General features: G+C 52.3%; 2 protein-coding genes across 10 annotated transcripts in view; both read right to left on the reverse strand.

Annotated features, from left to right (window-relative positions):
- Positions 1 to 545: 545 nt before the first annotated feature.
- nhsl1b (NHS-like 1b) overlaps positions 546 to 26,620 on the reverse strand; it is an 80,852-nt gene continuing 54,777 nt past the window's right edge. For 5 of the 9 annotated variants that reach the window (XM_076016813.1, XM_076016819.1, XM_076016814.1 and 2 more), the window contains exons 2-8: positions 20,238 to 20,390; positions 16,848 to 16,975; positions 14,659 to 14,851; positions 12,857 to 12,988; positions 7,400 to 10,801; positions 6,468 to 6,585; positions 546 to 2,592 (exon numbers count right to left, since the gene is read on the reverse strand). In XM_076016813.1, the coding sequence (XP_075872928.1) occupies positions 1,875 to 2,592; positions 6,468 to 6,585; positions 7,400 to 10,801; positions 12,857 to 12,988; positions 14,659 to 14,851; positions 16,848 to 16,975; positions 20,238 to 20,390 (4,844 nt within the window). In that variant the 3' untranslated portion in view covers positions 546 to 1,874. Of the gene's footprint in view, positions 2,593 to 6,467; positions 6,586 to 7,399; positions 10,802 to 12,856; positions 12,989 to 14,658; positions 14,852 to 16,847; positions 16,976 to 20,237; positions 20,391 to 20,920; positions 21,222 to 23,624; positions 23,912 to 26,620 lie in introns of those variants that run through there. The other 4 variants (XM_076016816.1, XM_076016815.1, XM_076016817.1 and 1 more) reach the window with 3 other exon arrangements.
- The window catches only part of acbd3 (acyl-Coenzyme A binding domain containing 3), an 81,662-nt gene continuing 61,892 nt past the window's right edge, over positions 6,851 to 26,620 (reverse strand). Inside the window, exon 9 of the transcript XR_012925752.1 lies at positions 6,851 to 6,862. The gene's annotated coding sequence lies outside the window, so the exon portion shown is untranslated. The remainder of the gene's footprint in view (positions 6,863 to 26,620) is intronic.

The raw sequence follows: 26,620 nt of genomic DNA on the forward strand, positions 1-26,620 counted from the left end.
GGGGGAGGGGTAGGGGGCGGGACCGAAGGAGAGCAGGCAGAGGGGTGAGCGATGGCCTCTGGAGGCTTCCAGACGACAGGACGACAGTGGGCGCCATGGCGACGGCGCTAATGAGGAGGAGATTTGGGATGCTGCTGGCCGGGCAGATGGTCGTGAATCTTCATCACACACACACACACACACTGGAAATAACCACATTGAGACGTGCTCTTTAAAGATCACCTTGTTTTTTTTATTACACAGACTGACTTTAGCTCCAATCTACAACACCTGGCCACTTCTATCATCAGCATTTTTTAAATGTTTCTTTCTGATTGAGACACTTCCAGCCATGAAAAAAAAAAAATCCCAGAGCTGGGGGAGGGGGAGGGTGGGAGGAGTTGGTAGGTCTCAATCGTGGTGCGGTAAGGGCAATAGGAGGAGACACTTTGGTAACAGGTGATTAAACCGCAGGGAGGTTGTGGAGTCACACGGCTGCATTCTTCTGAAGCACCTTCAGCAGCAGAGGAGTGGCCCGCTGTGGAGAATGTTGCCGTGTGATTGCATTTGAGGGGGGTCCTGCTGTGTGAAAATAAATAATCTAAGAAAAGGAAAAGACCGCTCCCATCCGACAAACACAGGGCTCTAAAAAAAAAATGTACAAAGTCTCTGTGAAAATGATTCAAAATGTTACTTAAAGTTCCTCACTCTGTTTTTTGTTTTTCCATATTACAAAACCACGTTACTGCAAAAAGATCAACTTAGCCGGGGAGGGTTAACAGCATTAACCCTCAAAAATCAATATCTGCCTTTGAAAGGTCCTGTGTGGTCTCTGCAAACTCTGCAACAGCTGGACCAAGCGCACGTATGCATGCACGCACGCACGGGTGTCGGGTCACAATCTCCCTGATGATTGTTGTCACATCCGCCGCTCCTCTCCCAACTCTTTGGTAACCAACAGGACCACCTCAAGCACCCAGCCACCCGTCTAAGAGTTATTTCTTGGCTTGACATTTAAAGGCTCACGCTAACTCCCAAAACAAAAGTCTTGACATCGCTTGTTGTTGTGTGTGTTTTTTTTTTTAATCATAACAAGTCTTTAAAACATACTTTTAAGAAAGATAAAACAGCTATGCACAGTGGAAAAATCTTTGAACTAAAAAGAAAAAAAAAATCATTCTGTAGAGGTTTTTTTTATCATCGTTTTCATAGAACTACAATTCTGTTTTGGGTTGAACCCATGTCGACCCACCCACTAGGTGGCAGCACCAAGCCCTCTGCACTTCCTCTGGACCCCTGAACACTGCAGCTCTGCAAATGAAACAACCGCCACCAAAGCAAACGTTGCAAAAGCCGTCGAGAGTCGTCGCTGTCGGGCCGAGCGGACCCACCGACTCCACCCACCGACTCCACCCACCACCACCACCACTACATCGTGACTGGCGGTGCTCTCGCACGACTTCCCCGAACTGCAAAAGCATCACCACAAAGGTCAGCAAACTCCTCGCAACACTGGCGTTCCTTAATCGCACCTCAGTTTTCCGTCTTCTTCTTCGGGTTCTAAAAGAAGCTGCTGGGTTTCCCGCGTGTTACAGTAGAAATCATGTTGGGGCGAAGGGGGGAAGAACAAAAAACAAGTACAACAAATGAGGAAAGAATGAACACCAACACCAGGAAGTCCTCGAAAAAACCAAACAAAGACACGCAGACTGGGAATCATGGGAGTCTTGAGAGGGAAGCTGCTCCGGAACCAGTTTGGAACCTGATCCGTGTCTTTCTGGAGGAGGCGGCTGCTGCTGCTGCACCTGAAGGTCACACGTCTTTGATTTCTGTTCCTCCAGTAGGAGGCGCTGAGCAGGTCCAGCTTTTTTTTCCTCCATCTTTTCTTTTCCTTCCTACCGGTCGCCCAGTTCCGTTAAAGTGCCGTTGGAGTCTCTGAGTTCGGCCAGCTCGCCCTCGCCCTCGGCCAGCTCGCCCTCGCGCTCGCAGATGACAGTCATGGGGCTGCTGAGGATGCGGTTGCGGGCGTTGTACTTGCTGCTGGCGGCCGAGGGCGGCGTGCGCGAGCGCCCGTACCGGAAGCCGCCCGCCGAGTAGTAGGAATAAGAGGAGGAGGGGGAGGAGGGTGAGGAGGAGGGCGAGGAGGAGGGCGAGAAGGACTCGTAGCGGTTCCACTCCTCCGCCGACCTCTTGCCGCGGCCCGGCGAGGCCAGCGGGCTGAGCGGGGCGGCGGGCGAGGAGGGCGAGGAGGGCGAGGTCTCCAGCTCCGACTCGGAGCGCGTCCTGTGGAAGCGGGGGTCGGTGGAGCGCAGCATCTCGGCCGCCGACATGCGGAAGCTGTTCTCTGAGCGGCTGCCCTTCTTCAGCAGCAGAGCCTTGAAGGTATCGCTGCTGGTGGACGACTTGCGCAGGTTCCGCTGGATGGAGCCCGACTGGCGGGGCAGCGACGACGTGCCGGACCCCCCAACCCCCGCCGGGCTGGTCGCCGTGGGGGTGGTGGGCGTGGTGGGAGTGGAGGGGGTGGAGGGGGTGGAGGGCGGAGACTGCTGCTGGGTCCCACCCCGGGCCTTGTCCTCCTCCGACTCCCGGCGGCCCAGGACCTTACGCTTTGACCTGCGACGAGAGAGAAAGACACAGGTTGGTTAAAATCTGAAATCAATCAATCAATCAATCAATCAATCCATCCATCAATCCATCAATCACTCCAAATGTATCTGCCTAAATGCACATTTTATTTAATGGAGTACATTGATCATTTACATTAATAAAGGATAATTGATCGTACGATTTGCTTTATTTCAATTAAAACTAAAAGAACAAGATAAGACAAAAGAAAAAGAGAAGAAAAAGGGTGATGAAAGGAATGTGAGGTGAGGGAGGAAGGATGGTGGCTGCAGTTTCTTCTAAAGAAACGATGAGATTAAAGCTTCCATATTGTACCCACTTCCAGATCCAAACACCGCCGGAACTCATTTAATTATCAAAAGACCCTCCCTCCTCCAGCGCTGCTTCAGATCTTGTTGTTTTTCTTTTTTTTTTCTTGTTTTTCTTTCCGAAAACAAGATCTTTAAATCCACTAATTGGCTGCGACCGTATGGGATCCAATGCAACCGGGCAGCTTAACCCAGTTGCGGAATGTTGGTGCTGTTTGACTCCAGAAAGGAAACGCAGATTTACTCTTAAGACACTTGGCGCTGACTGCGCAAATCTTTGTCCCAAATTTGCCATATGTCAGAACGGCCCCTGGCAAGCACGAGCGAAAAAGGGGGGGAAAAAAGAAGAAGAGGAAGAAGAGGAAGAAGAGGTGTGGTGCGGCTGCTCGATTAAAAAGGGAGGCAAATGAGATTCTTTTTTTAATTGAAGAACGAGGGGGTTTTTTTTCCCCCCCTCCTTCGCGCTGCCAACGCTGCAACTCTGCAGGAAGTCACTTCAGATGCGAAACAGAACCAAAGGAAAGGAAAACACGGAAAAAGTGGGAGCGGAGCCCGGAGCTGCTTCTCATCACGTGGGGACAGTCAGCGGCCCGGCGCTCAGCGGGAGGCGGAGGCTCAGCGGCGGCTCGGCGACTCGGCCCCGAACCCTCACACAAACACAACCAGCGGCGAAGCAGCGAAGCCGGAACGCAGCTGCGGATTAGAGGCGGCGAGGAGCAGCGCAGGAGTTATTAATCTGCCGCCCTGGGGGTTGCCACCGCCAGATTACTGCAGCTAATCCAGAGGTAGCCCAGACGCAGTGTCAGAAACACCACTCGCTAATTAACAACCAGAGGAGGGTGGAGTCCTCGCTAGTCACTGCCAGGACGGACACCACCCACTGCCGAGGAAGAGGAGGAGGAGGAGAAGCTGGAGGAGGAGGCGGAGGAAGAGGAGGAGGAGGAGGGGGAAGATGAGGGAGGAGGAGAGAGAGGAAGGGAAGGAGGTGGAGGAGGCGGGACAGGGGTGATGCAATGCATGCAGACTCCAGAGGAGTGATGAAGGCCAGTGGTTTGATTGTCGAAGTGAAGGGAGCAGCGGAGGAGGAAGCTCTGCAACAAAATCCTTAATCCTCAGATTAGATCAAGAGGGGGAGGAGGAGGAGGGGGGGGGGTGAGGGGGAGTCTTCCATTTCAGACAAATAACCCGCACGAAATACACTTTCTGAAGGTCGAGCAGAGAGCAGGAGGAAGAGGAAGAGGAAGAGGAAGACTCTCACTCTGCTTCCTGTTTCCCAATGAGTGCAAAAAGAAAGAAAATAAACTTTTCTGTGCCCTAAATTCAACCTTTGTCATCCCCTCTCCTCCTCCCTCTCTCCTCCTCCCCCTCCTCCTCCTCCTCCCCCTGTCCTCCTCCTCCTCTTCCTCCTCTGAAAGCAGCACATTAGCTCAACAGCATTACGTAAGGCGCCGGCCGTGTCTCCCTTCAAACAGGCGCTCGTGCACGCTAACGCTCGCACACCTGAGCTCAGCCAACCACGACGGTCGGCCCAATCAACTCATGTTTGATCGTCAAAGTCACAAAATAAACGTGAAGAGTCGCAGCCAAAGAAAATGTTCAGCTCCCGAGGAAAACAAGGCGGCAATTCAGCCATGAGCCAGGAGAGGTGATTGATCTTTTTTTCTGTCTGGAGGCGGAATTGGAACGTCTCACTCCCCTCCAGTCATCCATCCACCACCTCCACCACCTCCACCACCACTGAGTGGTGGAGGTGGTGCAGCTGCAGGCGCTCCAACTGGGCCACAGAGTGAAATGAGTGAAAGACGGAGGTATTGGAAAGATTAGAAGAAGAAGAAGAAGAAGAAGATCTGGTCTGGTCTGGTAAAGTAAAGACTGATAATCAGTGAAGACGGTCAAAGGTTTTTCTGAGTGGCACGTACAGTCTGACACTGACATTAATTCTCTGCAACTTCAAGACCCTACTTGGAGCAGCAGCAGCAGCAGCAGCAGCAGCAGCAGCAGCAGCAGCAGCAGCAGCAGCAGCAGCAGCAGCAGCGGCTGCATCCCACATCTCATTGTCATAAATAAACCAGACGTTCAGGAGAAAGTGGAGCGACGCCGCTGAGACGCAGCCAGAACATCCAGCAAACAGAGAGAGAGTTTGGGATTCATCTGACCTTTTCCCAAACAGCCCTGGGAACTGGCCCTCTGTGATGTCACAAAGGGCGCGGAGGCCAAACCGACCAGCCAGGTGCTCCTTCAGCAGCTGAGGACCGCCATGATTTTTTATCCTCCTTCCAAACATGTGAAAGGTCCATGAAGGCATCGGTTGTAACAGGAAGCTAAAAGGCAGAATTTGGAGGAGGCTGCAAACAGAGGGCTAACTCCTCCACGACCCCACTGGAGTCTGGGAGGAAAAAATGAGCAAAAAAAACAACAAAAAAGGAATGATATTGGAACTGATCTACCTGTGTGATAGATAGATAGAAAAACCCCACAGCAACGCGTTCTTCACTTTGCACTGAACTGCACAACAAAGCCGTCCTGAACGCCATAAATATATATATACCAACAATCTGCAGCTGGCCCACAGTGAAATCCTGTTATGAGAAATCCCGTGACGTCGAACAGCAGCAGCAGCAGCAGCAGCAGCAGCAGCAGCACGTGACCGCCAGGCGCAAAGTGGCGGCCGCATGAGAAATTTATGTGCGCTGCTTTGCCTTTGAAGCACGTATGCAATATATGTCAGGAGAGACACGCAGAATGAAAGAGAGACAGAGCAAAAAAAACTCTCTGGTGGCCTCTAACCTAGATTGAGACCGCAGGGTGTCGACTATTTAAATAATGGATGAAAGAAACAACTGCCTTGTTTCTGTCTTTCTTTCTTTCTTCCTCAGTGTGAGAGTGTGTGACGCTTAATGTGAGTAGTCACGCTACACACACACACACACACACACACGGCGCCTCCATGAACAGTCGACTAGTGACTCATTTCGCTTTCTAAATTAACCCCCCCTCCACACACACACACACACACACACACACACACACACACACACACAGTCTGGTCCGGAACAGGGGAAGCCACTTTCCGATCGTGTCAGACAAGAACGTATGTGGACGAGAGAGAGAGAGAGAGAGAGAGAGAGAGAGACTGGTGTAAAAGTTATGGGAGAGGTGAGGAGGAGGAGGAGAAGAAGAAAGAGGAGGAGACAGAGAGAGGAGAAGGAGGAGGAGGAGGAGGGGAGGAAATTGAATGAAGGGTTGAAGGGTTGAAAGGGAAGAGGAGAAGAAGGGGGGGGTGCAGCAGGGTGACGTGTTTTATGAGGAGTGTGTGTGTGTGTGTGTGTGTGTAAAGGGGGGATGGATGATGAGATGCTCTGGGATGAAGTGGGGGAGGGGAGGAGGATGGAGGGAGGGAGGGAGGTGGAGAGGAGAAACAAACAACTGCAAAGAGCAACAGCAGCAGCAGCAGAGACAAACAGACGCAAGAGTTTGACTCGGAGACGAAGCAGGTGGAGATGAGATGGGGTGGGGGGAGGAGAGAGGGTGTGGGGGGGTTCTGGGTGGCGGTACCTGTGAATGGCGGCAAACAGGTCCTCGGTGGTCCGGGCCCGGCTGGAGGAGGTCGGGGTCACCATCTTCTGCTGCACTGGGAGCCCGTTGACCGGGGGGGGCGAGTGGAAGACCTCACCTGGAGGGAGAGAGAGAGAGAGGGAGATTAGAGCGAGGAGAGAGAGACACACACACACACACACACACACATACACACAGATCAACCTGTCCCGCCACCCAGTCTTACATCCTCTCTCTCTCCTCCTCACCGCTCTCCCGCTCGCTCGCCTCTGACTGTCTGAGCCGCCAGTGAGAGAGAGAGAGAGAGGGAGAGAGAGAGAGAGAGAGAGAGAGCTCCCTCTCCGTTGGCCACTCCCCCTTTATCCCCTCCCCCATCTTGTCCCCTCCCCTCTCTGATAGCCCGCGCAGCCCCTCCCCCCCCAACTGGCTCGCTTTACCTCGCAGAGGGAGAGAGAGAGAGGGGGGGGGGGGTTGGGGGGGAAGGAGGGATAAGAGGATCGCAGTTTTTTTTTTTTAAAAAGATGTTTGTAAAGGAGGATAGTGTGGGGGGAGGGGAGTTGAAGGTGCGTGGCGAGGACAGAGAGAAACAGAGGGACGAGTAGATGAGCGGGAGAGAGAGAGAGAGACAGAGGGAGAGAGAGAGAGAGAGAGAGAGAGAGAGAGAGAGAGAGAGGGAGGGAGATAAGCCGTCTCTCTCTCTCTCGAACCGTTTTCACACTTCTTAAAAAACCTTTTAAAGCTCCTCAAACATGCGAGCGGCTCCTCGAACACTTCTGAGGGCTGAAGACTCGGCCGCTGCTAACAGGATCAACTCCCACGCAGAGCCAGAGGGTTCCTCTTTCTTTCTGAACCGACAGGATCAGAAGCTTCATTCTGCTTCACTTTCCATCCGGACACAGTAGAAATAAAAACACAGTGGAGTTGAGACTCACCGGCTTCGTCCTCCTTGGAGTCGGTGGACTCGCTGGTGCAACTGGATGCGTCTTCAGCCTCGTCCTCGTCATCTTCGTCTTCGTCTTCGTCTTCGTCTTCATGAGCGTCTCCGTTGGTGCAGACCTCCTGGTCCGGGCTGGACGAGGCCTTCAGCGTCTCCGTCTGAACATCTTCTGCCCAGTTGCTCAATCTCAGTTTGGTCGGAGCGTCGACCTCTGAAGGTCTGCTGGACTCCTCTGCCTGGTAGGAAACCTTCTCTGAAGGCCTTGTAAAGTCCTCCTCATGGTAGGGAATCTTCTCTGAAGGCCTGTTGAGCTCCTCCTCCTGGGACAGAACCTTCTCCGATGACCTTCTAAACTCCTCGTCGTGGTAGGGAATCTTCTCTGAGGACCTCCTAAACTCCTCCTCCAGAGATGCGACTCTCCCGTTGAGCTTCCGTGGGCTGTACGGCGGCAGGGAGGACATGTGGGGCTTCCTGGAGACCACCGGTGGTTTCTGCTTGGTGGGAGAACTCCTCGGGCTCCGCTGGAGTTCGGGCGACGACTCCCGGCCTTCACCCTCCTCCTGGTGTCCGTTGCAGGAGGAGAAGCTCTGGACCTCGGCGTTCCCGTTGACGATAATGGGAAGGTCGTCGGCGACGTGGTTGAAGGACGACTCGTCTGATTTCTTGGATGAGATGATGGAGCAGTGAGGAGGTCCTCCTTCTTTTCCTCCTCTTACTACATGTTCTTCTTCTGGGGAGCCGTTCTGATGGTTCATGGTGTGGGGGGTCAGACCCTGAAGGAGGTCCACTCCTCCGACCCCTCCGACCCCTCCCACTCCTGTCTCCTCTTCTTCACTGATGTCTTGACTTTGCTTCTCTGGCCGCCTCACTGAGCGCAGCTGGACGCTCTGCAGAGCGAACGGCGTGATGAGGGGCTTCGTCGTCTTAGCCGGGCTGCTGGGCGGGACCGGTTTGGCGCCGCCCGACGGCGGTCGGGTGAATGACAGCGGCGAGGAAGGCCCGTTGAGGAGGGGCAGCGGGGGAGGTGGAGGGGGAGGAGGGGCGAGGAGAGAAGACACGGGTGGTGGGGGGGGTGGAGGAGGAGGGCTGAAGCTCCCATTGAAGGACAAGCTGGAGGGGATTAACAGGTCGGGCGACGGGGGAGGGGGGAACTCCGGGGAGGCGGAGCTAGCGGGGGCCCGAGAAGGAGGCGGGGTGGAGGAGGAGGGCGGGAGGGGAGGGGGGAAGGGAGGAGGCGGGCTGAGAGGAGTTCCAGGAGCCGAGGAGGCGGTGGTGGGGGGGAGGAGGGGCAGAGGCGGCGGGGGAGGGGGGGCGGTGGCTCCGCAGCTGCGGGTAGAGTCGGAGGTGTTGGAGGAGAGCGAGGTGGAGGAGGAGGAGACGGAGACGGACGACAGCAGCGACGACTTCCTCTCGGGGACTCGGGGTTTGGGCCGGCCGGCCGCCGAGGGCGAGGCCGAGCGCAGCGCCGAGGGCACCGGCGTGCCGGCGGTGGGCGTGTTGGACTGGCTGGAGTAGCCGCTGGAGGGCGAGGTCAACCGGTGCACCCGGTCCGGGGACGACTGCGAGGTCTTGGGCAGGGGGGCCGCCGCCGTCCCGTCCGCAGAACCTGCCGCCGGTGCTTTCTGTGGCTGGCTGAGCTCTTCGCCGCTCTGCAGCTCCCCCTGGTGGTGGCCGAGGGTCGTGGCTGCCCCCTGGTGGGCGTGACCACCGGGCGAGTCCATGCAGTAGCCCCACGAGTCGGCGTAGTCGGAGCGCAGGCTGCTGGTGTCGCTGTGGGCGGGCGTGACCAGGCAGAGCGAGTAGGCGTTGGACACGCCGCCGCCGCCGCCGCCGCCGCCGATGGCCAACGACGGCGCCGACGAGCTGCCGGCGCTGAGGCTGCTGTGGCTGCGCGGCCGCAGCACCCAGGGGTCGTCGTAGTCGCTGCTGGGGCTGTGGGAGGGCGAGGAGGGCGACGCCCCCTTGGCCCGCCCCCCCCTCAGGCCCAGCTGCAGGCTCTGCTGCAGGGTCGCGATCAGGGACTCGTTGAGGCGGGCCGCGCCCCCCTCGCCCTCCACGCCGGCGCCCCCTAGAGGCTTCTTGGCGCCGGGTTTCCTCCGCAGGGAGTCGGTGCGAGCCGGCGGCGGCGGCGGCTTCCTGGACTTGCGCAGCGAGATGCTGCGGGACAGCGAGCGGTCGCTGTACAGGCTGCCGCAGTCCTCCAGCTGGGACATCTCACGGCTCTCGTACATGCTGTGGCGGGCGCCGGCGGCGGTGCGGCTGCTGCGGGAGCGCAGGCCCGAGTCCAGGTGCATGGAGGTGAAGTAGCCGTCGTTGTCCTGCGAGTGGACGGAGCTGGAGTCGGTGGTGGTCCTGGACGACAGCTCCAGGCTGCTGTACAGCTGGTTGAAGGGGGTGGAGCAGCTGGAGGTCAGGGCGCCGCCGCTGCGGGGGGCTGCCGACGAGTCGTACGGCCAGCGATCCTCCGGCGCGCCAGCAGGGGGCGTCGGCGCCAGGGTGCTGCGGCTGTGGGCGCTGCCGCCGTCCGAGTGGCTCGACTCGCTGGCGGTGGACGCTGCCGCACCGCCGTTCTGAGAGGGCATGGCCAAGGCCGGGCAGGTGGAGCTGTGACTGAAGCCCGCCGGGCTGGAGGAGGAGGCGGCCAGGCTGAGGGGGCGGGACTTAGGGTAGCCCGAGTGTGGTGGGGAGGGGGAGTGGCCGAGAGCGATGACCTCCGAGGAGCTGGACAGGGTGGCGTTGGGGATGAGGGAGGTGCAGTAGGCGGCGTGCGGGGAGACCACACAGGCCGGGCCGCCGCCCCCCCAGTCGCTGCCCGACCCCCCCGCTGAACCCCCCGCCCTCAGCTCCTGCGAGCGGGGGCGGGGCAGCGTGCCCGTCTGCCGCGGGACGGTCCGCATGTGCACCGCAGTCTCGTCCGCCTGCAGTTTTCCGATCTGCCTGTGGGGGGCGCCGCCACCGTTGCGCTCCTCCGCCTTGATGGGCGTGCTGCAGTAGAGGGGGTCGGCGCTCAGCGACACCCGGGCGCCGTGCCGGGGGAGGCTGTGGAAGCGGGCCGGGTCGCCGTTCATCTGCAGGTGGAGGTGGTGGGAGTGAGGGGGCGGAGCCAGGAGGCCCGAGCCGTCGCTGCTGCAGAGGGAGATGCTGCCGGTGGAGGAGGAGGAGGAGACGCCGCCGCCCGCCATCTGCGCGGCGATGCCCTGCCCCCGCTGCGCCCGGATCCTGCGCACCGACGGCGGCACCACCTTCACCTCCTCCGTCTGGCAGCTGGAGTCGCGGGTGTGTTGCTGCAGCGGGCGCCGCAGCGTGGAGTTGACGCTGCCGACGCGGCCCAGCGTGGAGTACTGGCCCGGCAGGAACATGGAGTGCGGCCGCAGCTCGCCGCTGTGTCCTCCTCGCGCTGGGGAGAGGAAATAAAAGACAAGAAGTCAATCCAAAAAGCCTTCAAAATGACTTTTCCTTGCCCATCCTGCCCTTCTCTCCTCCTCTCTGTAACTTCGTTAGCCCCTTGCTCTGTGTGTGTGTGTGTGTGTGTGTGTGTGTGTGTGTGTGTGTGTGTGTGTGTGTGTGTGTGTGTGTGTGTGTGTGTGGAGGTTGTCAATTATGCGGTGGCCACACTGATTAATTTGATTTGCAGTAACCCAATCACAAGCGTTTAATAACTCCTCGTCTGGTTCATTGAGGAGGAGAGGAAACGAGGGAGGGCGGAGGACAAATACCCTCTTGGCTCAGTCGGACTGAGGAGGAGGAAGAGGAGGAGGAAGAAAAGAAGGAACAGGAGGAGAAGGGGGAGGAGGAGGAGGAAGAAGAAGACGAGGAAGAGGAGGAAAAGGGGGAGGAGGAAAAGGAGGAGGAGGAGGAAGAGGAGGAAGAAGAAGACGAGGAAGAGGAGGAAAAGGAGGAGGAAGAGGAGGAGGAAGAGGAGGGAGTCTGCAGGGGTCCAGCAGGAGCAGCAACTGCTCACATCTGACATGACATTGAAACCTACAACACATGACATGAAGGCAGCAGGTGCAGGTGCATGCATCTCACTACAAACTAGCAGCTGCACAGGAGCAGAAAACAACAACAACAACAACAACAACAACAACAGAAAAACGCAGGTTGGCGCACAGACACACACGCAATGGGGACGTCACAAAGACACAGACGCACAACATACCAGCTAGTAAACACACAATGTGAAGAAGGAGGAGTCGGGAGCCGACGGGACGTCTAGTGAGTCCTCACGATGCCCCACCGCCCCAAAACTGCAAAAAACGCTGCGTCCTTTTCTCTTCCTCTCTCTCTCTCTGTCTCTAAACTACGCAACTACAGTCTCATCCTGCGTCGAGTGACAGCTCGGCTGCTGCTGCTGCCGCCGCCGCTGCCGCTGTGATAGATTAAGCTGCAGGTCGACATTAGCAGGCAGCAGCGGCAGCAGCGGGACAATTACCGCGCAGCAGTAATCAACAGGAAACTCGACAGCCGGACTTTTAAGCTCCTCTCTTCCTGATCGGCCGTGGCCATCTCATCGCTCAGGGAAATGTCACGCCGCCGCTTCCCGACAGACATGTAAATAAACAGTGTCGCCGGGGCTCGGTGTCAGCTTAGCGGGCTTAGTGCTCGCTCAACAGTCACGCTGTGATTCAAACAGGGAAGAGGCAACATAAACCCCCGAGATCTGACGCACAAATATCGCAATGTTTATTAAATATCGTCCAATGTTGTGGACGCTGTGAATTTACGGGAGCGGCATTCGCAGAAGCATCCGGCTCTCATGGTCCTCGTCGCCGGTACCAGTTGTATTTATAATCTGGCTGAGCATACGCAGCGAGATTATACACACAGCGGCCGGATTAAGACTGGGCCGGACAATTACAACGCGCACATTTCGCAGACGCAGGAAAATGTAACCCCGGCGCAGGATTAAGAAGCGCCGCAATTGACGAGCATGCGACACATTGTCAAACTCCCACAAAAGGCGACTAAGCGTCATTTTCGTGGAAGGCAGACGGAGAAAAAAAGGCAGAAAGGGAAGAAGAAGAAGAAGAAGAAGAAAAAAAAGAAAGAAGTGACAGGGTTTGAGAACTTGTTGCTGGATGGTGGATGCAGTGGAAGAGGGATGATTAGAGGAACATGAAGGAGAGAGTGAACATCTCCAGGGGCCTTGATCCAACACTGTGGAGCAGCACGGGTCAATGTCTCCCTCTTAGCAAGATGTTGTGAACATCATGCTAAGAGGGAGACTTGCAAATTCGCCCCCCGGTTTGTAAGGACTTTTAGTTAGTTTCTTAACATAGTTACTGTTCACAGTTGTTGTTGTTTTTTTTTAGTTTTTTTTTTTAAGTTAGGTTAGATTGGAAACAAAAGGCGGCGGAAGGGAGAAGAGGGGTAGTGCTTGTTCCAGAGTGTTGGGTACAGGTCTGTGGACAGCAGGGGGCGACGTGACGCGACGCACCACAGTGAACCATACCTAGCTCCAGGTTGATGTTGTCAGGCAGCCCTGATATTGTCTTTCTGCGTTTGACCTTCTTGGGCCGGCGGGACACGGTGTCAGTGTTAATGAGGGAGCGCCGGACGCTCGCCTGTCGGTCAAACACTGCCCCTGGTGGCCGGGAGGGCGAGAGCGAGGCAGGCAGACACACAGGCAAACGCGGTCGCTTGGTTAGAACAGGACACACTCTGTCACATGCATTAATTTAAAGAGACACATGCAAGGTCCCCCCCCCAAAAAAAAAATAAATAAATAAATAAATAAATAAAGGCAAACAAAAAAGGGTCAGTTCAGATATTTTTTAACCCCCATTTCTGAGGGTAGAAGATAAAATCCTCAACAGGAATGTAGCTAAAAGTCCCATACGGTGAACAATTAACCTAACCAATGAGAAAAGATGTCTCTACCCTTTGTGATGTCACAGAAGACAGTGAAAACTCAGGCAGCTGATTATTTATTATTTAGATTTTTAATCTCATGAGGATGGACCACTGAGGTTTGGAATGAAAAATGACACAGAAAATGAAAATGGGACCATTAGCACATGCCAGTTGTGATTACATTTTAGTGAGAAAAATGTGACCCTTCAACATCCATCAGCCAAAGCACCTTCATAATTTACACTATTCTGCCCCCCACCCCTCGCCCCCAATTATTTACCAAACTTAATGAATAAAATAGATCAAAAGGATTTGGCTGATGTGTTTTTTTTTTTTCTTAGAATAAATGCAACTTAAGTGCAAACATTCTGGTGAGATATATCAGATATTGTGGGCATGCTCTTATCTCAAACGCACACACGCGCACGCACACAGACGCGCACGCACGCAGTCATCATTTTCCTCGATATCACCTCCTCTTCCCTCCAGTTATGCTGGGAGAGGAGCAATAAATCTCTGTAAGAAGAGCTCTGGCTGGCTGCTGACAGCCTGCAGGCCTGCAGCAGGGAACACATATTGATATGAGGGCAGATAGCGTCGCTCACACTCCCCCTCCCAGCCACGGATAAACACCCTGGGAGTGTGTCAGTCGCTGTGTCTGCGTGTGTGTGTGTGTGTGTGTGTGTGTGTGTGTGTGTGTGTGTGTGTTTACTCTGTCTCTTCTCGGCTAATCCAAATTGGCAGGAGATGAAGTCGGCGGTGATTTGAGTAAAACGGTGTTAAGAACTGCTTTAGAGCGTCGGGGATGACGCCGTCGCAGTAACACCGGCCTTGACGACGACGTTTATCACTATCACTCTTTTTCTTTTTTTCTTTTTCAAAGTGGGCGTGGCCTGGAATTACTCCTCCCACGGGATGCCAAGACTTCCTTCTATTTAGATTTTAAGAGACGGAATTTAGAAATATTAGATGAACGCCAGACATTTGTCGCAGGCCACTGCTACACTGACTGGTATAGCCTGTGCCTGTGTGTGTGTGTGTGTGTGTGGCTTTGTGAGGGGCCTTGCACTGGGGGGATGCGATGCGACACTGGCACGTTTTGCTGCGGACGAGCGTTCATCTGTCAAACGCAGAGGGATCTGACATAAAGTCAGCGAGGAGCCTTCACCCTCCCATCAGCTGTCAGAGGATTTTCACACACACGCACACACACACACACACATACAGAATAACAGTGGGCGGTCCCACTGGTGGAGAATATAGACCAGAAGCCCGAGCGACCAACAGAAGGATTTGCATCCTCAGTGGGTGACTGGACACAGTCGTCCTGTCTGCATCCTTTCAGCCTCTTTGGATTTCAAAAATACAACACAGAAGTCATCAGCAAGTGGCTGCTGCTACCTGTGATGTTGATGGGAACGATGTCCGTGGGCACGGCCTTGGCCGTCTGCCTCATCTTCTCCTCCGGCGTGGGGAGGGGCGCAGCCTTGCACCGCACCGCCTGTCCGTCGACCTCGGAGCCCTCCTCCCCCGCGGGGCTCTGGGGCCTCACGGAGAGCTGGGACTTGTCGTCGTCCGCCGACGAGGCCATGGACTGGAGGACGAGGGGGAAGTCGTTGGTTAAGCGAGGCAGGAGAAAAAGCAGCAACAACAAATGTCGACATAGCAGAGTTTCCCAGTTTGGAATCAATACAGTACATCCATCTGTGTAGATGTAGATGTCATGTGACAGGACTTTATATCCACCAGCGTGATGGATAAACTGCAACACATACACACGTTGAGCAGTGACCTTTGGAGGCCTGTGGCGCCGTAAAATATGTTTCACGAGCAATCGGACCAGAATGGGAGCCTGCCCGCGCGCGCACGCACGCACGCACGCACGCACGCACGCACACACACACACACACACACACACACACACACACACACACACACACACACACACACACACACACACACACACACACACACACACACACACACACATGCGCGCCTATCAGACACTAAACTGTAGTGGCAGTTTGGTTCAGCAGGATAAAGGCAACAGGGGGAGCAAGAGAAGAATAAGAATCAGTCGGGCGTTAAAACTGGCTTCACACACACACGCACGCACGCACGCGCACACACACACACACACACACACACACACACACACACACACACACCTCACAACAGCTCCCAAACCTTAAGCGGAATTGATTGCGGAATTGATTGCGGAGTGACGACGAACTACGAGGTGCAGCAGCAGCAGCAGTAGTAGCGTCCAGGCTCCAGATTGAGCCATCAGCAGAGAGTTTTGCTAAACGTCCACCTGGGATCAGCTACTTTGAATAAGTCGGCACTGAAGGCTCCGTGCGTGTAATTAATATCTCTGCCCCACGAAAAAAGACGAAAGATCAGTTCCAGGGAAAGACTTTCATCAGGCCCCCCTCAAAGACCAAAAAAAAAAAAGGGAAAAGAAACGTTTCCATTATTTTGCATTAAATTAAAATCAAAACTCCCTGGTTGGAAATCCTCGGCGTGACTTTGTTAATAAAGAGTAGAAATTGCAGGAAGACGGCGATGAAGGCTGTGAGGCTCCCCTGCTCACCCCTGGCAATCCCAGAGAGATCTGACTGGGATTACAGGACATGGGTGAGCAGAGACATGGGATGGGGAGGATTTGGGAGGAGGGCCGGCAAAAAAAAAAAAGAGAGAGAGAATGTGAGCTGCAGTTTGGTAGTAAGCGGGGCCTTCGTTATACGGCATCATTGTTATTCGCCTACAATCCTCGCTTCTCCTTTTGAGGCGGCTGTCAGGCGAGGTTAGGCTCAGCGGCCTCGGGACAACAGGAAGTGATGGTGGGGGGGAGAGCGAGAGAGGGGACACGGGAGCGACTGATTGGCTCAGGGGGGGCCGAGGAGATGGGAGAGGTTGCAGAGACGGATAACGAGAGGTGGAAGTTGTACAGTTCAGGAAAGACAAAAGGGGGGCATGTAGTGGAGGTCAGCGGGGGCCGAGGAGCCGAGCTGGAGGCTCCCGGTCCACACAAAGGAGAGCCTGATGTAAACACAGAGGGAGATTCACACAGGAGCCTCGCGCTGCTAAACAGAGTGGCGGCTCGTGATTCACAAGCAGCACTTTCGCTGGCTTGTTATTTTCTTCAATAAAACAGAAACTACTGGAAAATGTGATGACTGGTGAGAGATGAGCGCAGAGTCGACGACTTCAAAACTCGTCGGGAGAGGGTGCACTTCCCCGATGTAACCACCAGAGGGCGGACCGACACCACCGGTTTGCCAGGCTGTGCACGTGCAGTCAGATAGAGCACGGGCCAAAGAGTGGGAGCGCCCGCGAAGCTCGCGCTCGTTTCCATCGAGTTTGCGTTCAAAATCGTAATCTACGTAGATTACGGTTTAGATTGCTAGCTAAATTTAAGTTATTTAGCTAGCACTACTAGCGAGCCACTGGCCTGAGATGGTCATGGCCCAGAGCACCTTATTTTTCTGAATAAAAGTTGGCAACACTAACAACTGCCCCCCCAAACTTGCTGCGGGCAGATTTGTCATCTGGCGGCTGAGTCGAATGCACGTGTGGCGCTCGCTCACCTTCTTCTCGTCCTCGTCCTCGTCTTCATCCTGCAGGCTGCTGCTGGAGTGGATGCTGTCAGAGAAGGTGGGACCCTGCGAGTAGTACTGGGAGCTCCGGAAACCGTCTTTCCTCAGTTTGTCACATTCTGCAAAGACAGACAAACAGAAAATGCAAAAAAAAAAAAAAAAGAAAAGAAAAAGAGAGAGACGTGAATAAATCAATATTTAAATAGAGATTTGCTCAATGTGCCGGTCATGTGACCGCTGCTTCTGCTGCTGCCAAGTGGAGCTCACACCTCCTCTCAGCACCACCTGCTGCCGCCGCGGCTCTAATGTGTGCGTGTGTGTTTGCTAATGTGTAATAAGAAAAGTGTGTATGTGTATGTGTGTGTGTGTGACCAGAGGAGGAGGTTTCAGTTTCAGTCTGTCACACACAGATGGCAAAGCTGTACAAGCAGCGGAGCCATTTAGCACCTCTCTTTATCACATCTCTGAGCAAATATCGACTATTATGAATAAGTAGATTTTTTTTTTTTTTTTTTAAATGAATCTGTGAGAAAAATGTCACAATAAGTAAAAATTAATGCTCATAAACAGGCTCTGGCATTAGCAGCACAGAATGACTGTTTGTTTCTTTGTTGTTGTTTTTTTGTTGTCTTTCTCTGTGTTGTGCCTGATCAATATTCCACATAAAAAGCTTCCGGGTCTTTAATCTTCCATCTCCTCGACACACTCGCACACAGGAAAAAAAAAACCTCTCCAGTGAACTGCACCAGCGCCCTCGCCACCACTTGTCACCTCCCCAGAGTGGCACATCAGCAACGGCGCCTTTTGCTCCTTTTAGCGTAGCATCATCCATCATCAGTGCAGCTAATTGGAGCCCGTCTCCGTGGAGACACGTGTGGGCGCAGCGTACAGTGCGGTCGCCTAATTGATCCTGATGGCGCCGACGAGAGGCAGCGTGAACGGAGGGATTCTGAGAGGATGATGGCAGAGCGGGGAACTGATTGTGCAGTTGGTGATGGGAAATGTAAGAGTGGCGGGTGTATTGTGTTGCTAGGCAGAACTGGAGGGAGGCGCCCGCCGGGCTGTGGCGCAATCTGAAGAGTCTTTTTTTTTATATATATATATATATATATATAAGTAGATGGCGTTGAAGTTCCTTTTTTATAATCCTTTATACTTGAATTAGTTGGTTGTTTTTTTTTTTTTATGAAAATGGTATCAGGTCATGCAGAATCAGTCTTTTTTTTAGACCTGTGTAGCTTCCTGTTGCTTCCTGGTTTGTATCAACTCTCTTGCTTCCGGCCTCTTAAGACTGATTGTGGAATCAATAAAAAAAAATCAAGACGGAGTGAAAACGTTTTTTCTTTTTTGAAATGATGAAAAATGAGTCCACAGTTAAACCAGATATTAGTCTTAGACCAGCTCTAATTTCAGGTCTTGAGGTCTTTCTCTACTCCAAATGCGGGTGTTCATTAACCACGTGTTGTGCCACATGTTGAGTCCTCCTGCCATTTGGTGCTGACAAGCACCAAACTGCACAACACGGGCGGTGAGTGTGGGGGGGAAAAAACACAGTGGCAGCTCAACAACAAGCTGCCGATTTCAGTCGTTATCGCAAAATCGTTGCTCCGCCTCCACTCGACGTGTCGTCGATGCTTCACAAGCCCCCGAGAGCCGCCGCAGCCGATCGTTTAACTCGCCGAAACATCAATGACAATCAATCTGCTTGTTTGTGTGGGGTTTTTTTTTTTTTTTTTTTTTTCCCTTCCAGCCTTAAAAAGTGGCGTTGCCGAATCAGATTCCCCCACCACGTGAGCGACGAGAGCGCACGTTGTTTGGCACATCCGCCTGCTGGCCATCGATTAACCGGCTTTGCGGCGCAGGCAGCGGGGGCCACTCGTGGACCTCGCCGCCGCCGCCGCCCGCCCGCTCTGGCAGCCCCAGCAGCAGTGGCGGGTTACACGTGCACACACACAAGCGAGGCGGCTTATCCCCCTCATGTGACCTTTGAGACTGAAAAACCCTTTTAAAAACAGGAACAATCTAAAAATGGGTAAACCATGAATCCTGCTGCTGCTGCTGCTGCTGCTGCTGCTGCTGCTGTTGTTGTGTGACACTGAGACACACAAACACACACACCAAAAACCTGTCCAGGCAGCACAGATGCTGTTGGACGGACACCTGTCGGTGTGGGACCCCCGGGGCAGGGCGGTGGTGACGGCGTGCAGCCTACCAGGTGGCGTGAGTTTACCTGGCTGCGTCAATAATGCATCAGGAGCACAATGGAGAAAAAAAAGGAGGAGAAAGGCTTTTTTGTGTGTGTGTGTGTAATATTTTACAAACTGCAAGGCATCAGGTTACTTCTCCTATGGCCTTGTTTTTTTGTTTTTTTTTGAAGATGCACAAGGCCACCTTTCACAGACTCACAACAGGTCAGCATAAAAACACCCTGAGCTACACACTTTTCTCCCTCCTGCCTCTTTAAAGGCTGGAGAATGGAACAAAAAACACAGCAACAAAACTCTCCCAGAACTTTCAGCCAAACAGGTGACGAAGCGGCCTGGTTTTCCCACTTCCTGTTAAGAGGGGGTTGTCGTCGTCATCGCTGCTGCTGCTGCTGCTGCTGTTACAGCATTAAACAGCCGTCACCGTGCTGTTATCTGGTCCTCTGTGTTTGTTTGACAACAAGGCTGGGTGTGTTTGTCCTGCGCTGGTACTCGACCACAGGGGCGGCCGCGGATCTCACACGGTTGTGTCTTGTTGACAAAACTTTGAAGTGGAGTCGAAGAGAAACGGCCGATTTATTGGGCCGTTTGGTGAAAACACGGCTGATCTCTCGACTTGAAGGCAGGCGGCGTTTTACAGGGATGAGACCTCGCGCAGTAAAAAATTGTTCAAACAGATGTAAATGATGAGGTTGAGGATTATTAGAATCGCTGTCAATAACTTTGACTAAAATGAGACTGAATTTAAAATAGTTTCTTTGTTCTGGCGAATAAAAAAAACAAACTCCATCAGTGATGCATAACGAACAAAACCAGCATTTTTAAATACGTCCTAGTGGACAGCTTATATATTTCAGCAGCAACTATTCTCAACAGCAGCGATCGACGCAGGTTTAAATGTGGTTTAAAGAGCCAGAACGGAAGATCTAGCAGCCCCTAATGGTAAGAAAAATTATTGCAAACAAAACATTTGAGGGTGAAACCGCAGAGCCACCACTCTGGACTACTGGCCTGCTTCTTAAGCAAATATACAGCCTTAACATTAGTAAAGTATGAGAATTACATCGTTAAAGCCTCTGTTCATTTCCATTTCATCCCAGTGGATCAGTTTCAGTGTGTGTGCTTGGAACAAACCAGTGTGAATGCGTAACAGGACAGGAAGTTTCTGGCTTCTCACCTCGTAGTGCGGTCTTGAGGTTGACTTTGGCCTGGCGGTGGAGGTCTTCCACGCAGGGCGGCCTGCTGCCCGGCAGGAAGACGTTCTCCTGCTGGTGCCACGGCGCCGTGTAGTGAACCGTCCATTTGCTCTCCTCGTCGAGGTTGGACACGGCTGCAGGGACACAGAAGGAAGATCGGCTCAGTCGATATCTATAGAGTTTACACACTGTGTGTGTGTGTGTGTGACAGTGGTGGCTGCCAGTAGAGATTTGTTTCAGATTCAGGACAGGGCAAAGAGGAGAAGGACGGCGCTGCTTTGCACAGACGTGTGAGGCTCGGCACCAAACGACGTGACAACTATCTGAGACATTGCACACTGGGCCACACGCGTCCCCAGGACCAAGACAACGATGATCAGATCAGCTCACAAAACAGGAAGCAGGAGACTGAAGCTCACGAGGTCCGACTCTTTTATCAGCCCAGCGTCTCCTCAGACGACTTTTGGCCCCCCCCAAAAAAAACACTGACAGCAAACCTGTTTAACGTCTACATTCAACTAGATCTGGAGAACCGGCCACAAGACATCTCCAGGTCACACAACAAAAACATCTTCCAGGCCGTAGACCAAGATTCCCAAGAAACGACCAAACTGCAGACCAGTTTGCTGCTTCCACGGACTTCCACGGACTTCCACGGACTTACCGAGCCAGCGGATCCAGTCCAGAGTGGGCGACCGCGGGTGCAGGACCACCTCCATGGTGCTACGCGCCAGTCGGGTCACACTGTTGTGTGTCCCAGTGGTGGGACATGATGTTTGGAGGAGGCGGGGAGAAAAGGGGAGGGGCCCCGGGGGAGTTGTGTTGACTGTTTTTCACAGGTGCTAATGAGCCGCGGCAGAATGCGAAAGGAGTGCGCGGAGGTGTGGCGGGGGAGGAGAAGGAGGTGGGTGGGGGGTGCAAGAGGGGCGAGGTTGGGTCCTCCAGCTGCTAATTGTTGCAGACGGTGTGTTGCCAGAATTCACAAACGGACAAAAAAAAACCAACAACTTCTTTGGGAGGGGCCGCAGTAACGTCCCAACGTGTCCTCAAACAACATCACAGGAAGTGTCCACGGGCTCCGAGGACCAGTTCGGACCAGTTCAGACCAGCTCCTCATGGGAAGAGCCTGCTGGCTGTTAAACATCTCCTCCCTGCGGCTCTTCAAACTGTGGCTGAAGTCGCTCGCTGCTCATGCATAGTCGGCCTCATGGTGTTTATTCAGCGACAATCTACATTTTGTGCCGATCGCATTTATGAAGCAGTGCTTCATTTGCTTTGAAAGGTCCCATGTTTTCAGGGTAGGCTAACAGTGAAGTAGCCTGGCTTGACTGACTGATCCAAACACTCAACATGCTTTTGCTTGACTTTCAATGTGCTGGGGAAAACTGACGGTGTACAAAAAGAGGGCAAAAAGGTTTTTTTTTTTTAAGAAAGCGGAGTAAGTAAAATGAAAAGTAAAGGACTGACTTTTATTATTGTCTCACTGAAGCAGAGGCACGTGTTGCCACTGGAAAGCATTGATAAGGAGAGTTTTATACACTATGGGACTGAAAACAACCAGTCATGACCTATCACTCTTTTTAATATTTAACTGTGGGTAACTGGGTTAATCCACCGTCCATCCAGTCTACTCGCCAATTTCCACTTTTCTTGCATCGACTTTATTCACGAAATTTCGTCTTTTTTTTGTCGTCGACTTTATTCATGAAATTTGGACTTTTTACGTCGCCTTTTTCCCTGAAATTTTCATTTCATTCACGAAATTTCAACTTAAAACTCGAAATGAAAACTTGTTTTTCTCTCTTCTTGTGGCCCTCATCCTGTTTCCCAGATCTCAAGTGATGAACCTCGCTGCTCGCGCCGGTTTCTTATTTCAGCCTTTAAACGCCATAAAACCGGCCCTCCTCACTTTCACACACTCCACATGCACAGGTAGCCCCTCCCCCTCCTCGCCCCCTCCCCTCCCCCAGCCTCCTCCTGACCACGGCCTGTGAATAGACCTCAGCCAGGCTATAGAAGGAGACCAAGGACACAGGGGGACTATGGACACAAAGGCTGTATTGTCCCCCTCCTGCATCAGTCTTCACATCAGGGCCTTTTCAGGGCCACAATAACCCCCCCCACAAGCCCCCCACAAGATACCCCTCCCGGCTGCAACACACACACACACACACGGGAGTCCCGCGCCGAGGCGAGCTGAGCCGAGCCGAGCGGCCCTGCGAAAGCCTGCTAATCCCCGTGTGCATGGACATCCCAGCCCCCCTTTAGCAAACACAGACCGGGCGCAAAAACAGGAGGACCCTGGAGGACACAAACAGGGCGGGAGCGACACACAACACAAGCAGCTCATAAAAAGAAAAAACACACACAGGCGGCAGAGCCATTCGCTTGTATGAGTCGATAAGAGTAATCAAAATAGTATCGACAATCTCTCTGTTAATCCTAAACTGGGTCCTCGATACTGGCCGGTCAATAAAATTGACGTTTATCGGCTATGTGCCAGTCGGGTCACATTATCAGGTATGACAGGTCGTGGGAAAATGGTGTTTGATGATTACTTTACAACTTGTACGAGCTCGTAAAAAAAATAATCTGATGGTCTGAATGTGCAGAAATATGTTTTTTCTCTCTCTGTGTTGACAAAGTTGAAGGGTGCCAGCTGCACCGTGGTCGTCCAGTCTGCAGGGGGTCCAGACCCCTGGAGGTATGGGGGGGTGGGGGGTGGGGGCGCAAGGTGCAGCCATGCAACAAGCCCAGTTCAAATGTGATAAGTAGAAAAAAACGCTGAGCTAATGATTCACAATGTCACCGTAGCCTTGAGTGCAACACACACACACACACACACACACACACACACACACACACACACACACACACACACACACACACACGCCCACATACACACCTCACTGTAAATACATGTGAAACCGGAGTTGAGATAAGCAGCAGCCAACGTTTCCCAAATTGTCTCCACATGCCTGATACTCCGATAGAGACTGAGTTTCACCCACAGCAGTTACACTTTTCATCAGTGAAAATCTCCTGAAGAAACAGCAGAGTAAGCGCTCCCAGCTGCCACCTTCACAAACAAACTACTGGCTGCGGCTCCTGTCAAGTCCTGCTGGTTTCCTGGTAACCGGCGGCACTGGAGCTAGAAGCCCACTGAGGTGCAAAAGTTTAAATAAACAGAATTAAGGAGGAAAAAAAAAAAAAAAAAAAGCTAAATAAAATATAGCGACGGTGAGGTCTGCCACTCTGGAAAAACCTTCAATTAGAAATTCAGAGTGGCGTTTTGTCAAAATGTGAAGCAGAGAGGGAAAAAAAAAAAAGAAGAAGTCGATTTTGGAACAGGAGCTAATTTCACTCACCCTTCCGTTTGAAGTATTTAATCACAGATTTCAACGAAGTCCCAATAAAAACCATTATTCCACTTCACCTACAAGTCCTCCCCATTCGTGAAAGAGAAAGAAAAAAAAATACATATATTGCATCCCAGGCGGAGAAATCCTAAAAAGAAATGAAGGCGGTGCAGACGGAGCGTCGCTCCCACACGGCGGCTGCGCTGGCGTGTGCGTCTGTGTGCGCGAGAGCGTCTCTCACAATGATCTGCCTCTCCAAACACACGCACAAGGTCCACCGCTCCCCCCTCCTCCCTCAGGCAGCGCCGTCCTGGGAGACACACACACACACACACACACGCACGGCCGCACACGCACGCGCGCGCGCAGCAGGACCGGCCCCTCTGTTCCTCTGCGCTCTGGTTACCAAGGAGTTTTGGCTGCCTCTCCCTCCGCTGCTCATCAGCCTCCCTCCCTCCCTCCCGCATGTGTGTGTGTGTGTGTGTGTGTGTGTGTGTGTGTGTGTGTGTGTGTGTTGTCGTCTCTCCGTCTCACTCTGCACACTCCTCTCATCTCTGAACACAGCAGACAGTTAAACACACTTTACCCGGAACACACACACACACACACACACACACACACACACACACACACCTCTCTCTCTCTCTCTCTCTCTCTCTCTCTCTCTCTCTCTCTCTCCTCCTTTCATTCACTTTCTGCTCTGCTGCGAACCTGATACAGCAGCGTGTTGTCACTTTCCACCGACTGATCCCCGGGAATATTCCTGCATCTAATTAAACCACCGGCAACCCCGACAGGAGCGTGTGTGTGTGTGTGTGTGTGTGTGTGTGTGTGTGTGTGAAATAAAAGAAGAAGCGTGTTGAGCTCTCCAGGAGCAGCTCCAGGCACGAGGGGCTGCAGGTGGAAGCTGCATCACAGCAGGAGTTGGAGAGGAAAAGAAACCCGTCAGATTTGACACATTGGGCGGTTTTGATTTAACACCAGGGTCCGAGGTGGACGGCGGCTCTTTGGTTTTATTTTTCTCTCTCTCTCTCTCTCTCTCTCTCTCTCTCTCTCTCTCTCTCTCTCTCTCTCTCTCTCCCCCCCCCCCCCGCCCTTAGATACATTTTTCCCTCTCCACCTGCTGTGAAGCGAGCGCCGCTCGGCTGCTGAATCTGTGCCACATAAAAAAAACACGGATGGCATCACAACCCACAGCGCCTGTTGTCCAGGGTGGCGGTCGTGCTGCCGCAGGCGGCGACAGAAGCGTCCATGGGGACGGACAGTGATCCCGTCTCTCCCTCCTGGTCACCTGACCACGTCAGAGGGTCACCTGACCACTACCAGTCATAAGTTTGGACACACCCTATGACGTTAATGTCTTTTCTTTCATTCTATTGACATTGCACGTTCTCACTGAAGGCATCAAAACTACGTATGAACACATGGAATTACATAACTAAACATATTTAGAGTTATTTAATGTATATTTTATATATATACATATATATATATATATTGAAGTATATAAGATTGAAGTTAGGAATCTCATTTTAGGGTGTTTTTTATGATTAAGCTTAATTATTGTCTATGATGATGATCAGTCAGAAGTATACATATATATTATGTGTGTATATATATATATAAATATATATATATATATATATATATATATATATGTATATACATATATATACATATATATATATATATATATATATATATATATATATAAATATATATATATATATATATATATATACATATATATATATATAAATATATATATATATATATATACATATATATATACATATATATATATATATATATAAATATATATATATATATATATATACATATATATATGTATACATATATATATATATATACATATATATATGTATATATATATATATATATATATATATATGTATATATGTATATACAATGTTTAGAGGACTACACAATTTGACAATAAGCCCAGATAAACAGAGTTATGGTTTATCTCTCTCTCACACACACACACACACACACACACACACACACACACACACACACAGAAGATAACTGCAGAAATCCTTAATGCCAATGAGCAGGATCGATGCGGCCGAGCCGGAGGGTTAATCTCTCGGGTCGGCGTCGTGGCGGCCGAGCAGTTTTCCTCGGGCAGCTTCTGTTAGGCCGGGCACGCGTACAGTATTAGGATCATTGATGCAGACGCCAGGCCGAGCAGCATCGCTCATTAAAGAGCCTATTGTTCTCGTGCGCACGCACACACACACACACACGCACACACACACAGACACGCACTCGCACAGTGTGTGGCAGACAGGTCAACAGCTCCACCCAGCCTCTAATCTAGGCCACCTCCAGGATTACAGCCATCCGTCCATTCAGCCTCACGTCTGTCCGACACATCCGCCCGTCCAAGTGCAGCAGCCCAAACAATATCAATCTTTCATCCCCTCGCACTGTCCAGGCAGCATATGGAGGAGAAGCGTGCAGACTCAGCGGCGGACAGGTTTGGCTGAACTGGGCTCAAGTGCGACCAAAGCAAATCAGGAAGTGCCGCAAGCTGAAAACAACAGAAAAGAAACTTTCTTCTCTGCTTTGTGAGGAGGAGGAGGAGGAAGAGGGGAGGAGGAGGAGGAGTGATTATTATCTGGTTGTGTGGGTTTTTTTTTTTTAGTGCAGAGGCAACATCAAGCACGCATTAGGTTACCGCTGGCGTAAGAGAGGAGAAATGTGTGATGTGAATAATTAATGAGTGCAGATGCATCAGTCCTGCACTGGCGTCTACGGGCTGAGATAAGAGCGATTGCTCTCTGATCTTCGCTGATTTTCTTCCTTTTTAACCATTTCTGTTTTATTTATGGTTGGGTTTTTTTTTGACTCCTCCAGTCTTTCATTCAATCCACACACACACACACACACACACACACACACACACACACACACACACAGGTTCGATACTCTCGTCTGCCAAACATCCGCTAAAATTCCCAAACGGCCTGAATCACAGG

Source organism: Nelusetta ayraudi, unplaced genomic scaffold, assembly GCF_046127955.1.
Source record: "Nelusetta ayraudi isolate G7.1 ecotype Tasmania unplaced genomic scaffold, CSIRO-AGI_Nayr_v1 ptg000238l, whole genome shotgun sequence".
Lineage (NCBI taxonomy): Eukaryota > Metazoa > Chordata > Actinopteri > Tetraodontiformes > Monacanthidae > Nelusetta > Nelusetta ayraudi.